The following is a 21,064-nucleotide window of genomic DNA, read 5'->3' as shown; positions in this document are numbered from 1 at the left end:
ATTCCTATATAAAACTTTTCTGTGGTTTAACATTGCACCAACACATCAAATGTTTTTGGCGATGCAAGGATGGGAAAGGATTGGGATTAGGAAGGTAGTGGCAGTGGCCTAAATTCAGGTACAGCCCCAACATTTGCTGGTGTGGAAAATGGAAACTATAGAAAACAACCTTTAGAGTTCAAAAACAATAAAGGTGTTTTTAATACACCTATTCAATACTTTTATTTTCACTTACAGTTGTTACATAAACAGACTATCAGTTAAATGGGAGATGTTTTGCCCTTAATTTAGGGCATCTTCAGCCTAAAAACAATCTTTAAGGGTACATCTAATATTAGATCTTTAAGAGTACATCTTATATTAGATTGTTTTTAGGCTGAAGATGCCCTAAATTAAGGGCGAAACATGTCCCATTTAACCGATTAGTCTGTTTATGTAACCATTATAAGTGAAAATAAAAGTATTGAATAGGTGGATTAAAAAACACCTTTAATGTTTTTGAATTGTAAGTTTCAATACGGACCAAAAATGAGATTTGTAACACGTTATCTTTAGAGTTATAGATCTTGATTCCCATAGGGAATCTGAAATATTTGTTCCAAATGAGTAAATTTATAATACCTATATAAATAAGCAGGCATCCATTTTTGATAATGAGACAATGTCTCTCATAGTGCATTGGCACTGCTGGTGGCTACAATTAGCCAACGCAGTGGCCTCCACTGTATGCACTAGCCAGCGTCTTGGTAGGTGTGCTAGGCACCGACTGATGAGCCCAGCCTAGCACACGGGGGTGAAACGCTGGTAACCAAGAATGAGTTGGCTGGAAAATTTATAATGTCCAATAACGGACCATTTATATTGGTATCTTTAGAGTTGCCGAAAACATTTTTCCAGGGTCAAATTATTCTTAATTAGGTTATCAGAGTTAGATCAAACATGGTGGAGTAGTAACTAGCAGGCATGAGGAAAAACTTACATGTTGGTCACCCCTTTTTATCTTGCTTAAGTTACTTAAATCATTTCTAATTATTATTAATTTTGAACTTCAGGGAGAGCCATCACTTTATAATTTAATTCCCCAAGACTTAATTATCATCTTTTCATAACAATTTTAATTTAATTATAATGAATTTCTTTTTGTTGCGAAATACAGTAGAAGTCCGCTATAGCGATTAAGGCATATAACGAGAACTCCGTTATAACGGTAACTTTTGTCCGTCCCTTCAAAATTCCTATATTAAACTGCGTATTATCCTTCGGTTACAGCGAGAGCCCAATCACAGACTCATCCGTTATTACGAGCGATTTTGCGCGCTCGATTTTTCCGTTGCCGATATTTATGCACCCAGTCATTATACTGCATGCGACTGATAATCTTCGGTACTGTATCGTTTCCTTGCTATGCCCACCAGCAAGCTCTCTTGTCGACATTAGAAGGCAATTTCGGAGTCTATTAGTAATACCCGTCGACTGCTCTTCCGTAAGGAAAATGAAAGAAGAGAACATGTTTTCGTAATAAATGCGTAAATAACGTGTCCGATAACCGTTGTTAACTCGTTAAAGACAAACGCTGAATAAACGATCACTTAATTTTAATGCTAAATACCGCAATTATGTAAGAATGAGATAGGCCTACACCTCAAGATATGGCAGAGTGCGTCGTTGATTACGAGGTTAGTTTATATTTTCTCGCGTCCGTTAAATTATGGAAAGGCTATTATCATGTCAATTTATAGCGTGAAGGTTATAGTTTCTCTACTGGCGCTTGAAGTATGTTTTCATCATACATACAGTACAGATAAGTTAGGATAGATGACGCTATTTGAATAACAAAACTGAAACGTCTGCCACAAAATGCAATCGATCATCTTCGGTACGGAATAATTTTCGCTCTATGAGCATTTGCGAGCTTTCTCGTCAACATTCGAAGGCGATATTGGAGTCCATTAGTAATACCCGTCGACTGCTGCTCCCTAATAAAATTCAAAATGAAAGAGGATAACACGTTTTCGTAGTAAATGCATAAATAACATGGCCGACAGCAGTTGTTAACTCGTTAAAAATAAAGGCTGAGGTAAACGATCTCTTAATTTTAATGGTATACCGTATACTGAAATTAAGTAAGAATGTGATACACCTCTAGATATGGCAGGGTATATCACTGATATCAGAGGATAGTTTATATTTCTTCGCATCTAGCTTAATTTCGGAAAGCTATTCCCATGTCAATTTTTAGCGAGGAGGTTATCTCTACATGCGTTTCTAATAGGTTTTCATGATACATATACGGTTAGGTTAGGTGATGCCATTTGAAGAAGTAAACTGAAATGTTTGCCACAAAAGCCTCTGGAGTGATACCGTATTTCTCCGAATCCAAGAGTACTTTTTTTCTATCTCAGAATCTCATGTGAAAAATCAAGCAAGGGTCACTTTGCATTCGCGGCCTGATAGTAATGAACACCACAAGCAACTACGGTACCGCAGTAACCACGCTGTTCTTTCCACACACCCCTACCCCCCCACCCCGCGCACACAAAACTCGTTGACAATAAACGACCGCCTCTTCATCATACATTGCTAGCCGCGGCGACTGGTTGTACAGTGCCTTTGTGTAACGAAATAGTAAAGAGAGAATGACATTCTATTATCCTCTAAAAAAAAAAGTTTCTCAAATTTGCAGAATGGCATCAAAACATGCGAGACTTCGAATTCTTAGAGAGGCCATGGCTACTCAGTAGGAAAGTTATAACGCGTCTGCTATACCAGACGCTTAGTAAAATTAAGTTTTATAGGCAGCAGGAATATTTTCGTGATGAATCATCGTTTTGTAAAGATATGTGGCACAGGTATTGCCGGCAAATTTTCAACGGGTTCTCGTCGATGTTATGATGTCAATTTTAAGTTAATGGCTATTAAACACCGGGAAATGTATAATAAGTGTGCAGCCGCAAAAAAATACGGCATAGGCCTAACTAAAGCCAATATTCGGCGTTGCCGTGAAGACAAAGATAGCTTTAAAATGCGTACTGCACAAAAAAGCATTCAGTGGCCCACAACAAGGACGCTTTAAAGAAGTCGAAGATGAAATTGTGAGGTATGTGCACAAAAATGCAAGGGCAGAATTGCCATATCGCAGCGCAATAAACTCGTTCGTCGTTGAATTTCAAAGTCCGCAATTAAGACCTATTTGTACATCGCTAGCCGCTGAAGTTGGCCGAATCCGCCAAGCAAGACGTGCATGTTCGTAGCGCCTGAATGAAAGTAACAGTTTTGTAGTAAGCAAGAATATTTTCCTTATGAATCGTATTGTACAGACGCGTGGAATGTGTATTGCCGGCAAACTTTCTAAGAGTTCACTTTGATATTATGATGCCAATTTTAAGTAAATGGTTATTAAACCCACTGAAATAAAGCATAACTGTACGGCCGCAAAAAAAAATACAGCATAATAAAAGCCCAGCTCGGCGCCTACAAATAGTCTAAAATGCATACTGTATAAGAAAGACATTCATATGATTTTACAAAGCACTTTTTAAGCCTGATTAAAATTTGTTGAAGGAAAATGGGGGTCGTCTTGGATTTGGAGTCATGTGGTACTATATGTTTTTCAGAATGAAATTAAACACACGCTTTCACGTAGTATCGGATTTCGAAAAACACAAACAAGTAAGCTGTAGTGTGGATATTATTCGCGAAAACGCAAGTTTTTAACTAACTGAATTCTATTTCATACTGATTTTAATGTGTATGGGGGTTTTCCCGACTTTTAAAAAATCGGATATAACGACAATCCGCTATAGCGAGTAAATTTTTTGCCATTATGAATTCTCGCTATAACGGACTTCTACTGTATTTCTAATTATGACAGCAATACTTTCCCCTTATATTAGAATGATTATCTTTTCAAGCTTCTTGAGATCATTGTAATTTATCCCTCAAGTTTATTAATTTTCATTCTTACTCTAGAACGGTGTTATTATTTTTAGCACTTACTCAGAGCAATGTTTAGTTTTCTTGAATTCCCTTCAGGTCCACTCCTCTTGCTGTTTACTTCAGCTCAGGTTATGGTACTACATTCTTCCAATGTTGTTACTGCTACAGTGTTGACTACAGATGGTAGCCCTTGCTCACTAAATGTGACAACTCTATAGCTTAATATCAATCAAAATCAAATCAATCAATACTGATCTGCATTTAGGGCAGTCGCCCAGGTGGCAGATTCCCTATCTGTTATTTTCCTAGCCTTTTCTTCAATGATTTCAAAGACGTTGGAAATTTACTGAACATCTCCCTTGGTAAGTTATTCCAATACCTAACTCCCCTTCCCATAAATGAATATTTGCCCCAATTTGTGCTCTTGAATTCCAGCATTAGTTTCATATTATGATTTTTCCTACTAAGACACCACTCAATCTTATTTGTCTACTAATGTCATTCCATGTCAGTTCTCCGCTGACAGCTCGGAACATACCACTTAATTTACAAAAGGTATACATTTATTATTCAACCTATTCAATACATACAGTACCACGTTATGTGGTTAATTAAACATAAAAGATCTGAATATTATGGGCATGTTTCGCCCTTCTTATTGGGCATCATCAGCATAGTAACTAATCTTAAAACAAACATTTTTTTAAAAACGGTAACATTTATTGTTTATAAGAATTGAGCTAAGATTTGTTGTGATATTAAATTTATGGAACAGTGGTTAAGAAATAGGATATTGGGAAGTACAAGCAGACGTTAAAATTATTGTAGAATAATTTAAAATCTTGTCTAAAAAAGTACTTGTATTGATATAAAGTTCTAAAATCGGCGTATGTCTGGAACTGAAATGGATCCTCTTCATTGTGAAAGTCAGCATATATTTGCTGCGGTAGCTGCTAACGTAGGTCAGAGGGTGAATTTTGTTTATATTATACGTTCCAACATTAAAAGATAGGTTAAGAAAAGGCGAATGTTATGATGTATCTTCAGTAAGTTGATTGATTTAAGATGCTCTCTGATATAACCGTTGTGAAAGTGTACTGGTTGGAGCTGTTATGAGGAGAGATTATATCAGCATTTGAAGGTTATATGTACTTCATTTTCACATAAAAGTGTAGTCTGTAGACGAACGCTGCTCACACAAAAAGACAGATATACATACGGCGTTTGATTTAATGACACTCTATTCATCGAGATTCCTACATCTTCCAGAAGACTACACTTTTATGAGAAAATCAAGTATAACCTTCAAATACTGATATAATCTCTCCTCTTAGCAGCTCCAACCAGTACACTTTCACAACGGTTATATCAGAGAGTATCTTAAATCAATCAACTTACTGAAGATACATAACATTTGCCTTTTCTTAACCCATCTTTTAATGTTGGAACGTATAATATAAACAGAATTCACCCTCTGACCTATGTTAGCAGCTACCGCAGCAAATATATGCTGACTTTCACAACGAATAGGATCCATTTCAGTTCCAGACATACGCCGATTTTAGAACTTTATATCAATACAAATACTTTTTTAGACAAGATTTTAAATTAGTCTACAATAATTTTAACAAGTGCTTGTACTTCTCAATATCACATTTCTTAACCACTGTTGCATAAATTTTAATATCACAACAAATCTTAGCTCAATTCTTATAAACTATAAATGTTATTGTTTAAAAAAAAATGTTTGTTTTAAGATTAGTTAATATGCTGATGATGCCCAATAAGAAGGGCGAAACATGTCCATAATATTCAGATCTTTTATGTCTAATTAACCACATAACGTGGTACTGTATGTATTGAATAGGTTGAATAATAAATGTACACCTTTTGTAAATTTAGTGTGACCGCTATTGTCAATACAGACCAAAAATGAAAGTAACGAATTGTAACATACCACTTAGTCGAGCAGCTCGTCTTCTTTCTCCCAGTTCTTCCCAGCCTGAACTTTGCAACATTTTTGTAACGCTACTCTTTTGTCGGAAATCACCCAGAACAAATCGAGCTGCTTTTCTTTGGATTTTTTCCAGTTCTTGAATCAAGTAATCCTGGTGAGGGTCCCATACACCGGAACCATACTCTAGTTGGGGTCTTACCAGAGACTTATATGCCCTCTCCTTTAAATCCTTACTACAACCCCTAAACACCCTCATAACCATGTGCAGAGATCTGCATCCTTTATTTACAATCCCATTTATGTGATTACCCCAATGAAGATCTTTCCTTGTATTAACATCCAGATACTTACAATGATCCCCAAAAGGAACCTTTCCCCCATCAACGCAGTAATTAAAACTGGGAGGACTTTTCCTATTTGTGAAAATCACAACCTGACTTTTAAACCCGTTTATCATTATACCATTGCCTACTGTCCATCTCACAATATTATCAAGGTCATTTTGCAGTTGCTCACAATCTTGTAACTTATTTATTACTCTATACAGGATAACATCATCCGCAAAAAGCCTCACCTCTGATTCCACTCCTTTACTCATATCATTTATAAATTAGAAAACATAAAGGTCCAATAATACTGCCTTGAGGATAAGATAAAGCTTCGCCTACTCTAACTCTCTGACAGCTATTTTCTAGAAATATAGCACCCCATTCAGTCACTCTTTTGTCTAGTCTAATTGCACTCATTCTTGCCCGTAGTCTCCCATGATCCACCCTATCAAATGCTTTATACAGGTCAATCACGATACAGTCCATTTGACCTCCTGAACCCAAGATATCTGCCATATCTTGCTGAAATCCAAGTTGAGCTTCAGTGGAATAACCTTTCCTAAAACCAAATTGCCTTCTATCAAACCAGTTATTAATTTCGCAAACATATCTAATGTAATCCGAAAGAATGCCTTCCCAAAGCTTACATGCAATGCATGTCAAACTTACTGGCCTGTAATATTCAGCTTTATGTCTATCACTATTTCCTCTATACACAGGGGCTACTATAGCAACTCCCCCATTCATTTGGTATAGCTCCTTAGACTGGGGAGGAAAGCAAGTGTTACCTCTTTAAGTGTCTCCATACAATTTCTTTTGAAGAATGGCACTGTATTATCTTCAATTTACACTAATAATACACTGTAATACATGGAACCAGTATTTAAGTGGACTTGTTAGTGCTGTACCTGTTCAGCATCACATAACAGGAAGGATAAACCTGAGCCGAGTTTCCATTCCTCTTCTCATCGGCATCATGTTACAGCAAATACAGATGGCATACTACACGATGTTAGGGTCTGCTACATGGCTTTCTTATTTTTACATGGTGTGTCTAATATCTCATGCTCAAACTATTAATAAACATTTGACAGAACGTGGTGAAGCAAAGGAGGGTGGCCGTCAAAAACATAGTAACACGTTAAGTAAGCTATCTGATGAAACAAAATCTAAGGTCATAGATTTCATTTTCTCAAAGGCAGAAAGTCCCACTACTCCTTAAAAGGTACTTCTAGGGTAGGAACTAGATGTAGATAAACTTGATAGAATGTATAAAAAACAGTTTCAACAAAAAGAACCAAATAGGCTATATATACAATATACAGTACTGTGAAATTTTTTAGGGTAATTTTAACATCTTGTTTGGTTACACACGAAAAGGTACACATAGTACTTGTGATATGATTAAAGCAGGGATGTCAGTAACGGGAGAAAGTATAGCAACATGTAAAGACAATGATACTAAAAAATAATTGACTGAAACACTGCTGAAAAGAGAGACTAAAATGGAACTTCACATACGTCGAAGTTCAAAATCTTATTCTTTAAAGAAAAAATACAGAAAGGAATATGAAAATCCCCAGCCTGTTTCCAGTCATTCGATCGGGTCAGGAATGGTATGAATGAAGCCCCCATCTAGCGGCGAGGACAGGAATTTTGCCGGCTGCCGAAGCCTGTCGTACTCCTCTGGGGCAATGATAAATGACTGACAGATGACAGGGAAAACCAGAGTACCTGGAGAAAAACCGGTTCCGCCACTGCTTTGTCCAGCACAAATCTCACATGGAGTGACCGGGATTTGAACCACGGTATCCAGCAGTGAGAGGCCGGCGCGCTGCTGCCTGAGCCACGGAGGCTAGAAAGAAATATATTGTTCAATATTTATATATTGTCCAATTTGACAACAGTGTTTTACACACATGATGACAACATTTCCCAAAAGGGGTGACAATAGTGTTTGCCACTGGTGTTTGAGCACTTTGTGAACAACATTCTTAGCTCAGGTACAAGGTATTTTGTATTTTCTGCAATTCCTGTGCCAGCCAAGACTTAAATTATACCTTTTTGTGCTTCATGCACTAATAGTTCACGAGGAAAATGATCTTGACAGTCTGAAAGCTGTGTACCCAATCAGAGGATATTCGCATATGAAAGGAGACAAAGGGTGGTGTGAATAAAAATGAGCTTACAAACTTCACTCACAAATTTAGAGAACTCACAGCAGACACTCGCAATGAGGTGAATAAAAACCGCTGGTCGGTAGCAGTCACTTACAGCAAACCTGTGCCCTTGAGCACACACTCCAGTCCCTCAAGTAGCAGAGTGAGCGCTCTATATTCCTGCTGAATAAAGATAAATCAGGCACTTGTTCCAGTAGGCGCTTGCTCAGGTTTCCTTCAGCTAATTCAGTAGGTGACTCCAAATGACAGTGCAAGTTCAATAGCATGATGATGATGCTTGTTGTTTAAACGGGCCTAACATCTAGGTCATCGGCCCCTAATGGAACGAAATGACACGAAATGTAATGACAATTTAAAAGTCCAAAATCATCTACTGACCAGAATTCAAAACGTGATAATGAAGAATGCATGGATGAATCTGAATTTAAGACAATCAGTAGATCCGACCCGCAATGCCCCACCTTCCCAGAAACTAACTTAAAACAACAGCATTACTGACTAAGGGACTGCTTCTAAAGCCAGTCTTGAAACGGTGTTGCCTGATGTCTAAAGGGATCCAAAATCCAGGGCAACGACCCCTCATAATGCTACTTATCACTAATAAAGTAGAGCCATGGAATTTGTCATGTTGCGGAACTAATGAAAAGTAGCGTGGACTCACACTGTTCCACATATTATGGTACTATGATATAGATGTTGATTCCCCTAGGTACTACTCACAAGTATCGTGCGTCGCACAGGTAACACACACCTATGCTTTTTCTCACACAATGGCGCCACTCATAGGCAGTGCAAACCAATGGTGTTCCTCACATAGGTGTACTAATCACAGGCGCCAGTATTCGCTAGGTGTTTCTCACATAGTGGGTACTAATCACAGCCAACCCAGACCCACGGTGTCGCTCATATAGTGATACTAATCACAGGTACTGTAAACCCACAGTGAAGCCAATCTCTGCTGCTACTAATCACAAACCTGTCGTGTACCTACCATAGTGGTACTACTCGCAAGTAAAGGCAACCCATGGTGTTCCCCGCGTGATGGTACTAATCACAAGTAGTTTCATGGTTCTAATAAACTCATCGCTTGGTCGCCCCTTTCTAGTCCCCTCATTCCTTTTCATTTCTTCAATTTCTTGAATTTTAAAGTTCTCATTTTACAGAGCTTACATACATCTGACAGCATGATATTTACAACTTGCACCACAGCCAAATTCCCCGTTTAAAAAACAAGCTAATGTCTGAATGTCATAACAACTGCAAAGCACAGTAACAACATAGGAATAGATTACAACATAAGATGATGGGCCAAGAACACAGTAACAAAATCATCACGTCACTAATTTTAAAGTTCAATAATAGTTTTTACCTACAACTGCGACAAAAAAAGAGTACCTTCTATCTCTACAAGTTGCAAGTTAAAAACACTCGAACCGAGCTTGATAGCTGCAGTCGCTTAAGTGCGGCCAGTATCCAGTATTCGGGAGATAGTAGGTTCGAGCCCCACTGTCGGCAGCCCTGAAGATGGTTTTCCGTGGTTTCCCATTTTCACACCAGGCAAATGCCGGGGCTGTACCTTAATTAAGGCCACGGCTGCTTCCTTCCACTTCCTAGGCCTTTCCTATCCCATCGTCGCCAAAAGACCTATCTGTGTCGGTGCGACGTAAAGCAACTAGCAAAAAAAATTAAATAATAAAAAAAATTTTTAAAAATATAATCATAGGTTAAATTTTAAACGGGTACCTAGTTCGGTTTTGAGGTGATGATATGGCTGATAATGCCCTATAAAGGGGCAAAACATGTACCATTTCATACTTCAATAATGATTAAACTTTGATTTTATGATTGATTGTACTGCATAGGTGGAAGAAAAATAAATTTTATACTATTTCACATACATACCATTGAGCAGCTCGTCTTCTTTCTCCCAAGTCTTCCCAGTCCAAACTTTGCAACATTTTTGTAACGCTACTCTTTTGTCGGAAATCACCCAAAACAAATTGAGCTGCTTTTCTGTGGATTCTTTGCAGTTCTTGAAACAAGTAATCCTGGTGAGGGTCGTAAACATTGGAACCATACTCTATTTGGGGTCTTAACAGAGACTTGTATGCCCTCTCCCTAACACCCTTACTACAACTCCTGAACACCCTCATAACAATGTGCACAGATCTGTACCCCTTATTTAAAATCCCATTTATGTGATTACCCAAATGAAGATCTTTCCTTATATAAACCTAGATAATAACAGTGATTCATTCCCATAAGGAACATTCACCTCATCAACACAGAAATTAAAACTGAGAGGACTTTTCCTATTTGTGAAATTCATAAGGCGACTTTTAACCCCGTATATCATCATACCATTGGCTACTGTCCATCTCACATTATCGAGGTCATTTTGCAGCACTCACAAACTTGTAACTTATTTATTACTCTCTACAGAATAACTTCATCCCTAAAGGCCTTATCTCTGATTCCACTTCTTTACTCATATACATAAAGATTCCCCTCTTAATTAAAACAGGGTCAGATAAAACTTTGCCTACTCTAATTCTCTGAGATATATTTTCAAGAAGTATAGCAACCTGTTCAGTCACTCTTTCGTCTAGTCCAATTGCACACATTTTTGCCAGTAGTCTCCCATTATCCGGCCTATCAAATGCCTTAGACAGGTCAATCACGATACAATCCAATTAACCTCTTGAATCCAAGATATCTGCTATATCTTGCTGGAATCCTACAAGTTGAGATTGAATGGAATAACCTTTCCTAAACCCGAACTACCTTCTATTGAACCAGTTATTAATTTCACAACCATGTCTAATATAATCAGAAAGAATGCTTTCCCAAAGCTTACATGCAATGCATGTCAAACTGACTGGCCTGTAATTTTCAACTTTAGGTCCATCAGCCTTTCCCTTATACACAGGAGCTACTATAGCAACTCTCCATTCATCTGGTATAGCTCCACCGACCAAACAATAATCAAATAAGTACTTCAGATATGGTACTCTATCCCAACCCATTGTCTTTAGTATATCCCCAGAAATCTTATCAATTCCAGCCGCTTTTCTAGTTTTCAACTTTTGTATCTTATTGTAAATGTCATTGTTATGTAAATTTTATTACATCTTTGGCCTTAGTCTCCTCCTCCATCTCGACATTATCCTTGTAACCAACAATCTTTACACACTGCTGACTGAATACTTCTGCCTTTCGAAGATCCTCACATACACACTCCCCTTGTTCAATAATTATTCCTGGAATGTCCTCCTTGGAACCTGTTTCTGCCTTAAAATACCTATACATACCCTTCCATTTTTCACTAAAATTTGTATGACTGCCAATTATGCTTGCCATCATGTTATCCTTAGCTGCCTTCTTTGCTAGATTCAATTTTCTAGTAAGTTCCTTCAATTTCTCCTTACTTCCACGGCCATTTCTAACTCTTATTTCTTCCCAGTCTGCACCTCCTTCTTAGTCTCTTTATTTCTCTATTATAATAAGGTGGGTCTTTACCATTCCCTACTACCCTTAAAGGTACAAACCTGTTTTCGCATTCCTGAACAATTTCTTTAAACCTGTCCCAGAGTCTGTTTACATTTTTATTTACCGTTTTCCACTGCCTCATGCCTGCTTTATCAGCCATATGGTACTGCCTAATAATCCTACTTTTAAGACCTTCCTTTCTATCACATTTATTTTTAACTACGACAAAAACAGCTTCATGATCACTAATACCATCTATTACTTCGGTTTTTCTATCGAGCTCATATGGTTTTACCAGCGCCACATCCAGAATATTCTTCCCTCTAGTTGGTTCCATCACTTTCTGAATCAGCTGTCCTCACATTAACTTATTTGCCATTTGTTGGTCATGCTTCCTGTCGTTCGCATTACCGTCTCAATTGACGCTTGGTATATTGAGATTTCCCACAATCACATTCCTTCCCATGTCGTTCACTACAAAGCTGAATATCTTATCAAATAATTCTGAATCGGAGTCAGCACTACCCTCTCCTGGTATGTACACTCCAAAGACATCAAGTTGACTATTATCGTTAGAAATGAGCCTTACATCTAGAATTTCATGTTTAACTCTTTTGTAGCTTACAAATTCTTCTTTCACCAGAATGAATACTCCCCCTCATACCATTCCTATACTATCTCTACGATACACACTCCAGTTCCGTGAGAAAATTTCTGCATCCATTATATCATTCTCAGCCACGATTCAACTCCTTTTACAATATCTGGTAAGTATATATCTATTCAATTACTTAAAATTACTTAACCAACTTAACTGAACCAGCTTTCAAAAGAGAGGATAGATAGAGAAGAGAGAAAAATCAAGGATCTGTTAACAAAAACAAAAACAAAGGATGAACAAAATTATCACAGATGACTCAGGCAGAAAAATATTTCAAACATCTGTGGCAGTCTTATCTTCCAAACTGCTGTAGAATGAAGTGAAACTGACTCTCGTGGACAGTGTGAAGAGGCAGCATAGCCATGAACAGCTTCTTCCAGGACTGGTATTGCAAACGGCAGTGAAAGCACATGACTGACAGAGAGGACAAGCATGAAGACATTAATAGTGAAGTTTAGGGAGATTTGACCGAAGACCACAATGAATTTGCATTCAAGTGTTTGCAAGCATAGTGGTTTCCAACATCTAATGCACCCAGAAAGAAGGGCTTCTGTACATACATAAAGATACTTTCCAAATGTTGCACAAGTCTACATGCTGATAATGTTCAAACTATGCTTGGCTGGTGCTTTGGACACAAGTAATTTGAAATGTAAGCAACTTCACATCAAGGTTTTGGTGATTTATATCTTAATTTTTATTACCTACTCTTGTTGCCATATCATTTTGTATCTTAGGTTCTATGATTTAATAACTAGGGTACATTATGGTTTCTCTTTAAAATCCCTGATCACAGAGTTAGGTGGGTTTTAATCCCATACAATTAAGATGATTTACGAGAAATATTGATCAGTATGACAATTTACTGAATGAAATACCCACCGAAAGATTGTCAATTTTAACACCGAAGTCATTAAAAAAAAAAAAAAAAAGCCCTATTTCAACAAATTTCATAGCAGGAAGCTTTAAAATATTTCTGAAGCTTTCAGGAATGAAGATCACAATTTAAACAGCAAAAGTAACAAAGTATACTTACAACAGTCCTTAAATTGTAGAAGCAGGGTTCATTGAGTAATTTCACCAAAAGCTTGAGGTGCATGTTTGACTGAGTACACTGCAATCCACACTGGTAGTAGACATCTACACATGAGCTACGGTGGACAGTGTTGTACACTTCCAGTAGATAATTACAACCTGAAACATGTACAATTATCAACATAATTCATATTTGATCAGAAATTCATAAAGGCTCAGTAGCCTCTACAGTAGTTATGATTACAAAGAAAGCAACATTAACAACAAGCATTATAGTGATGAGGTCACATTTAGCAAATATGCAGTGTACTTCGATCGTTTTCTTATTACATGTAATTTAATTTTCATTGCAAAAGTAAAATGAATATATAAATTGAGGAGATATAACTATAGGATAGAGATGATACAGGGCAACCAAAATAATCATCGAATGTAGCTTGATCAAACCTTGCCCAGGGATTTTTCAAAACAGAATAAGACCAACAATTTGCTTTACGTTGCACTGACACTGTTAGGTCTTACTGCGACGATGGGCTAGTAAAGGGCTAGGAGTGAAAAGGAAGCAGCTGTCACTGTATTTGAAGTACAGCTTCAGCATTTGCCTGGTGTAAAAATGGGAAGCCACGGAAAAATATCTTCAGGGCTACCGAGAGTGGGGTCCAAACCTACAATCTCCCGAATGCAAGCTCACAGCTGCGCGACTCTCACCACATAGCCACTCGCTCGGTAGAGGAATAAGACCATGAATAAGCATATGAAGAGTCAGTTGGAGAACTCAAAGACTTTAATAATACTCATCTAGTCTCACAGCGCATGCTGATGATCTGCTATGAGGAATATTGAACACCTTCGCGCATTGCGATGTTGTGGGTGCTCCTTCTTATTTTGTTTGTTTACAATTTGCTTTACGTCACAATGACACAGCTAAGCCTTATGGCAACAATGGGATAGGAGTGGGAAGCGGCTATGGCTTTAATTAATGTACAGCCACCGCATTCGCCTGGTGCGAAAGTGGGAAAGCTGTCTACAACAAATCATGTTGATTCGTAGGTATGTTGTGGTATTATGTGTGATGGAGGGAAAATACGATGCCAAATATGTTCAGTAAATAAGAGCTTATACTGTAATTATATTGGTTAGCAATATTAAAGGAGAGTAAGGCCTTACGCATAGAGTGGCAGCTAGTAACTATACAGATTGTCATTATCAGAGGGGATCTGTTATTTCTTTTTACAAGTGAGCACAAAGAAAGTGAACTATTACAAGATTACCCTCAATTATCATAACTGAGAATGAAGTTCATAGGCTATAGGGTAGTGGATGCAGAGAATGTACAGATATGGCATTTTTAGCCTTGTTCTTCATGACATTTTTTCAGTTCATTGGGGGTAATTTTCAAGAACTAAAGAACTATTCTGAAAAAACATACATATTTTTCTAACAGACTGTGTACAGGTATCGATAATTTGAAAAGCACGCACTTAGAATAAAATTTTTTTATAAATATTTATAAAACCTGTCTAAATTTTAAGTGCCGGCCCCGTGGTGTAGGGGTAGCGTGCCTGCCTCTCGCCCGGAGTCCTCAGGTTTGATTCCCGCCAAGGTCAGGGATTTTTCTTTCAACCTAAGGGCTGCTTCGAGGTCCACTCAGTCGACATGATTAGAACTGAGGAGCTATCTGACGGTGAGATGGCGGCCCCAGTCTCGAAAGCCCAGAATAACGACCGAGAGGAGGCATCGCGCTGACCACACAGCCCCTCGTAATCTGCAGGCCTTCGGGTTGAGCAGCGGTCGCTGGGCAGGCCAAAGCCCTTTCAAGGGCATTATGTGCCGCGGGGGGTCTAAGTTTTAAGGGAAAGTATTGCTTCAAATTATTAAAGATTGTCAGAAAATTGTGTACCACGCATATCTACTTCTCCACTTTCTTCACACCTGCTTTATAATAAAAGAAGTATTAAATATGCCATTCCATAAACGTCTGACAAGGCGATATAAAGTTATTTTACAAGCCTATGACACATACTTGGCACTAGAAAATACTAATTAAAATACTTGTTTAGTTATGAAATTCATTCTTATTAAATGTTTTATATTCAACTTCCTTTATTTTCTTCATGATGTTAATCAAAATGCTCAAGTTATAGAAAATTATACCACATTTATCTACATTAATTTGCACTCAGATAATCTCAGTTCAGATTGAGTTTGTAAAATTAGTAATATAGGTACTTAAATTTACTGAACACATCCACAACCCTCTATTTGTAACTAGCTCTGAGGCAATGTTATCCACACCTCTTATCTTTAAATCTTTAGAAACTGAGTCTAACCATCATTGTCCTGGTCCTCAACTACTTTTCTTACCATCCAAGATGGAGTCCATTATTCTCCTCCATTCACCTCACATAAACAAAAGCGGCGATGACTTAGCTATTATTATTATTATTATATTATATTTGCCTTTATTTGTAGTGGCGAAGTTAGGACTCATGGTCCTCTCTTACACTTAACCACACTTCATTAACACTGTACATCTGAAAGCAATATTCTTATCTTAAAACTACCATTACAAACTAGAAAGAAAATATGAAACAAAATAACAAACTCTATAAATATTCTTAGTCATGTCTTAAACTATCGTTACAAATTAAAAGTTGAATGACCATAAGCACAGTAAACGTACATTCATACACACATTCACTCTACCAGATTCATTCAGCCTGGCGGCACACATCAAGGAGATGCTCACGGCAAGACAACTTGAAGGAATTTAAGGATTTTATGGCTCTAATGTTGTGGGGGGAGAGAATTCCATATTCTAGCTCCATTTGCAACAAAGGAACGGCTAAATGCTGCTGACCTGCTGAGAGGGATAGCAAGTGTACTGCCAGAGAGTGTGTTATGCTGGTGGAAAGAGGATAGGAAATTGAGTTGTGAAGATAAGTAGTATGGGATATTCTCTTTTAATACTCGAAAGATTAATACTGCCATGTGGAGGTTTCTATATTGTTCAAATTTTAGAAGGGAAAGTTGTCAATAATAAGGGGTAACATGAACATCATAGCGTAAGGAAAAGATAAATCTAATACACGAGTTCATAGCACGTTGTAATCGGTTTAGTTGTTCTCTCGTGGCATCAATTAGTACTACGTCACAGTAGGAAAATATAGGGAGGATAAGAATATTTATAAGCCTAATTCTCATGTTTAGTGGCAGCATATTTTGATGATATTTTAGTGGGTGAAGGGACGCGTACACTTTTCTACAGATATTTGTAATGTGCTCTCCCCAGTTAAGATTCTCGTTTATAATTACACCAAGATTTCTTACAGAGTTTTCGTACGGAATAATTTTACCAGATAAAGTTAGCGGAGGAATGTTTTTGTTTTTTGCCGCACTGATTTGTTTCGTTTGCCCAACAATAATAGCTTTAGATTTTTATGGATTAATTAAAATACAGTTTTCATGAGCGTATGCACAGATATTATTTAAGTCAGAGTTCATATAACCTATTGCTTGATTGACGTCTGAAATTTTGGAATGATAATAGATCTGTAGATCGTCAGCATACAAGTGGTATTTACAGTGTCTTAGCTGTATCGATATATCGTTAATATAGATAACAAAGATAAGTGGTCCAAGTACAGAGCCTTGGGGTACTCCTGAAAATTTCATTACCCATTCGGATGACCTATTCTGAATAATTACGCATTGTTTTCATTCCGTAAGATATGAGAGAAAGAATTCTAGAGCTGTCTGTCCAAGGTGAAGCGATTTCAATTTAGCAATCAGTACGTCTATATTTACTGTGTCAAAAGCGCTGCTAAAATCAAGAAGTAAAGGGTCAAGTAGTTTGTATTTATTTAAATAGTCAGTTAATTGCACGTGTACTATGCGTTCAAGAGGCTTGGAGAGAGATGAAAGCATGCAAACAGGTCGATAATCTGTTATAAGTACAGGTGAGGAAGTTTTGGGAACAGGATTTATGATGGCATTTTCCCACATTTTTGGAAAGAGGCCACTTGTGAGGCACGTGTTGTATATATGAGTAATGGCAGGAAGAATAATGTCAATGATGTGTTGTATTATGAGTATGGGTATTTCACTAGGGCCTACAGCAGATGATGTGATTGATAATACCTCGCGTTTCACGTCAATCTCTGTGACTTCACGAAATTCAAAGATTGGCCTATTTGGTGGTGGCTGGTTCAGAAGAGATTTTATAGTCTGTGATATTGTGTGTATTTCCGGTTTAATTTTTACTTCAGAAAGATGAGCATTCAATCTCTCCAGAGAGATGTCTGGATTACATGGCTGGGGCAAAGCTTTCCCAATTCCAATGGAACAAAGTTGTTTCCAAGTGTTTGACACATTTAAATTTCCAGCGAGGTGATTGTAAAAAGAAAATTTCTTATTTCGAATTATTACTTTAATTCTATTCCGAAGTGTCCGATACTGTTCAAGCGCTCTGGAAGAGTGTGTGCGTCTGTAGAGCCGGTGTAACGCATCACGGTGAGACATTTGTTTAATGTCATCGGTCAGCCGTGGAGAAGGAGGTCGGGAGACTTTGGTCGTACGCTTAGGTGCATGTTTATCAAGGAGACCAAGTATAAGTGAACTTAAAGTTTCAACTTTCTTATCGATACCGTTTATATTTTTTACGTCATCCCAAGGACTATTCAAGGCGTCAACTCTCAGATGATCTAAGTTTATATGTTTAATGTCCCTGAATGTGATGTATCTGGACTTATACTTCGGTACTTTGAGCGAGTAAGGTAAGTATATTAAGTCATGTGTCGATATGCTAGGGGTAGGAATTTGTCCATGTGATACTATTTTCTGTGGGTTGTTAGTGACCATTAAGTCAATTAGTGTATGTGAAGATGAGGTATGATTTGTCGGTTTTAGTGGAAGTATTGTCATGTCACACGTCTGGAAAATATTTAAGAGTTGCTTTGTATCTCCAGCCTGTTCCAGTAAATTAGTATTGAAGTCTCCAAATATTAAAATATGTTCATAAGCAGGTGATAGTCTCTGCAGGATGTCTTCAATGTCTCAGAGGTGACCTACCCGTGGTGGCCGATAAACAACTCCTATTAGGGCTTTAACTGTTGTCACAGTTATCTCGGCAAAAATGAACTCAGGTCTCGGGTCAGGACAGTGGGCAGATGTGCATACAATTTTACATTGAATATCATCTCTACAGTACAAGGCTACTCCTCCACCTCTTTTATCTATTCGGTCATGCCTGTAAATATTATAGCCCGTTATGTGTACCATACTACTAGGGATAGTTGCGCGTAACCAACTCTCACTGATACAAGCTACGTGTATATTACTGTTTTCAAGGAGAGCTGTTAGCTCCTCATGGTGAGCAGGTAGGGATTGAGAATTTAAATGAATGCAGTTCAATGAACGTGCGTTGGCCTGAAATACTTTCGCTAATGAGCCTTGGCAGCGGGGTGTCTCCGTTCTCGGATAGGAGAGGTTAGGGGTAGCGGGACAGTCAGGTCCACAGCTGGTAGTGGTTATAACAGTACTCATCACACAAAGCAGAATACCAAGAAGAATACATGCTTCTTACCTGCGTATTTCCTCTGATATCGCGCCGGCTTTTCATGCACTCAATCACATTCACACTCAATAATAAAACACTATAATACAAACTTAAACTAATCCACATTGTCGTTACTTCACACTGTTTCACCCCCTAGCTGCTTGAATAACATTGTTAAGGTCAGCTCGTGTGGTCACTTGAATTTTCTTCCCATCAGAGCTTAGAATAATGATACGTCCATCCTTAGTCCATACAGATTTCTGACCGAAGTGGTCACGCGCGGCGTTTAGTATGTCCTTTCTCGTTGCTGTTAGTGATTCTGTTATCAGCATACCCGATCCCTTCAGCGATTTCTTTACACGCCAGATACGGTCACGTTCGTGATATCGCATGAACTTTATTATGATGGGCCTCTTCCCTCCCGTCACTACCTCAGCTGTTGTTCTCCTTGGTTTCCCAATCCTGTGACAGCGATCTAAATTGTCCAATGTCAAGTCTATTCCTAGGTGGGATTTCACAACACCGAACACCTTGTCATAGACGTCCTCGTTCGGAGTTTCTGCCACCCCGTGGAGTAATAGGCAGTTTCTCCTGCTGTACTGCTCTGCTTCGTCGATTAGGTCGTGCTGTTTGGAGATCTGGTTGTGCATTTGGGTAAGTTCGGACTTCACCTCCTTGAGCTCCTCAGTGACAGCAGCTCTGAACGACTGGAACTCAAGGGCGAGTGCGTCTAGGGAAACATCGCCGGGGTTGGTAGCACTGCTGTTGGCGGCGCGCGTTGCTTTCTCGAAGCGAGCTTGGATGTCGTTTAGCTTTTCTTCGAATGAAGAAATCCGCTTGTTCGATGACTTTAGAGACATTGTGAATGAATGTATGTAACCACTGAGTGTTATTTAGTTATGAAACTTGATCTAGTACACACGAATTGTAGATAAACTTGCTGATTTGCTAGGTGGTTTACGGAGCTCTCTCACATGCACTTCTTCACTGCCGCCATTGTGTGTATATGTGTATATGTTAGGCCCCTTAAAACAATCATCATCATCATCATCATCATCATCATCATCATCATCATCATCATAAAAAGCCGGTTTATGCATACCAACTTAGCCTTTATATCCTCATACCAAGTATCGTCTTGCTATAGTTCCCACCTCTTTGTACCAGTGATTATTTTAACTACTTCCATGCCTGTTACTTCTAGCTTATGAATAAGATATCTTGAGCCCACCCAGCTTTAATCCCATAAAGAATGTTGGTCTGAAAACAGACCGGAGTAGAGAGTTTCTGGTCTAGGAATTTGAGAATAACAGCCGAGAGGATATGTTGTGCTGACTACACAACACCTCATAACTGCAGGCCTTCGGGCTGAGCAGCAATTGCTTGGTAGGCCATGGCCCTTTGGGGTTGTTGCGCCAAGGGGTTTGGTTTACAGAGAGTTTTGCCCAGGAGCTGACTTCTTTCTAACAGAATACTGTTAATCAGCTTTGCTGCACCTTGATTCAATCTCCCTCACTATACTATCATCCTAGGATAATACACATCCTAAATACTTGAAATGGTCTACCTGTTCTAGCTTTGTATTCCCAACCTGACATTCAATTCCCTAAGATTTCCTCCCTGCTGACATAACTTTAGTTTTGGATAAGGTAATTTTCCAAGGCATTAATTTCCAAGCTTTTAGCAGTCTGCCATTAAGACAAAGACATCAGCACAGGCCAAACATAGAAGAACAATGCATGACAGTGACCTTACTGTCCTTCGAAATAGTCCCCTCACATAACTATGCACTGCTGAGATTGGCGATACATGTCCTGAAACTTTGCAAGAAGGCTTCCTTTGGGATGTTGTTCAAAAGCCTCGTCACGTTTTATTGGATGTCAGGAATATCGTCAAATCTCTTTCCTTTCAAAGTGAGTT

The 21,064-nt window shown here is 38.3% G+C and overlaps 1 protein-coding gene across 1 annotated transcript in view; it reads right to left on the bottom strand.

Moving 5' to 3' along the window:
* The window catches only part of Ide (Insulin degrading metalloproteinase), a 644,148-nt gene that overhangs the window by 163,356 nt on the left and 459,728 nt on the right, over positions 1-21,064 (bottom strand). The window contains exon 18 of the mRNA XM_067140877.2: positions 13,589-13,746. Coding sequence (XP_066996978.2) covers positions 13,589-13,746 — 158 coding nt within the window. The remainder of the gene's footprint in view (positions 1-13,588; positions 13,747-21,064) is intronic.

Source organism: Anabrus simplex, chromosome 2 (assembly GCF_040414725.1).
Source record: "Anabrus simplex isolate iqAnaSimp1 chromosome 2, ASM4041472v1, whole genome shotgun sequence".
Taxonomy (NCBI): Eukaryota; Metazoa; Arthropoda; class Insecta; order Orthoptera; family Tettigoniidae; genus Anabrus; species Anabrus simplex.
This window is presented reverse-complemented; position numbering and strand designations above follow the sequence as displayed.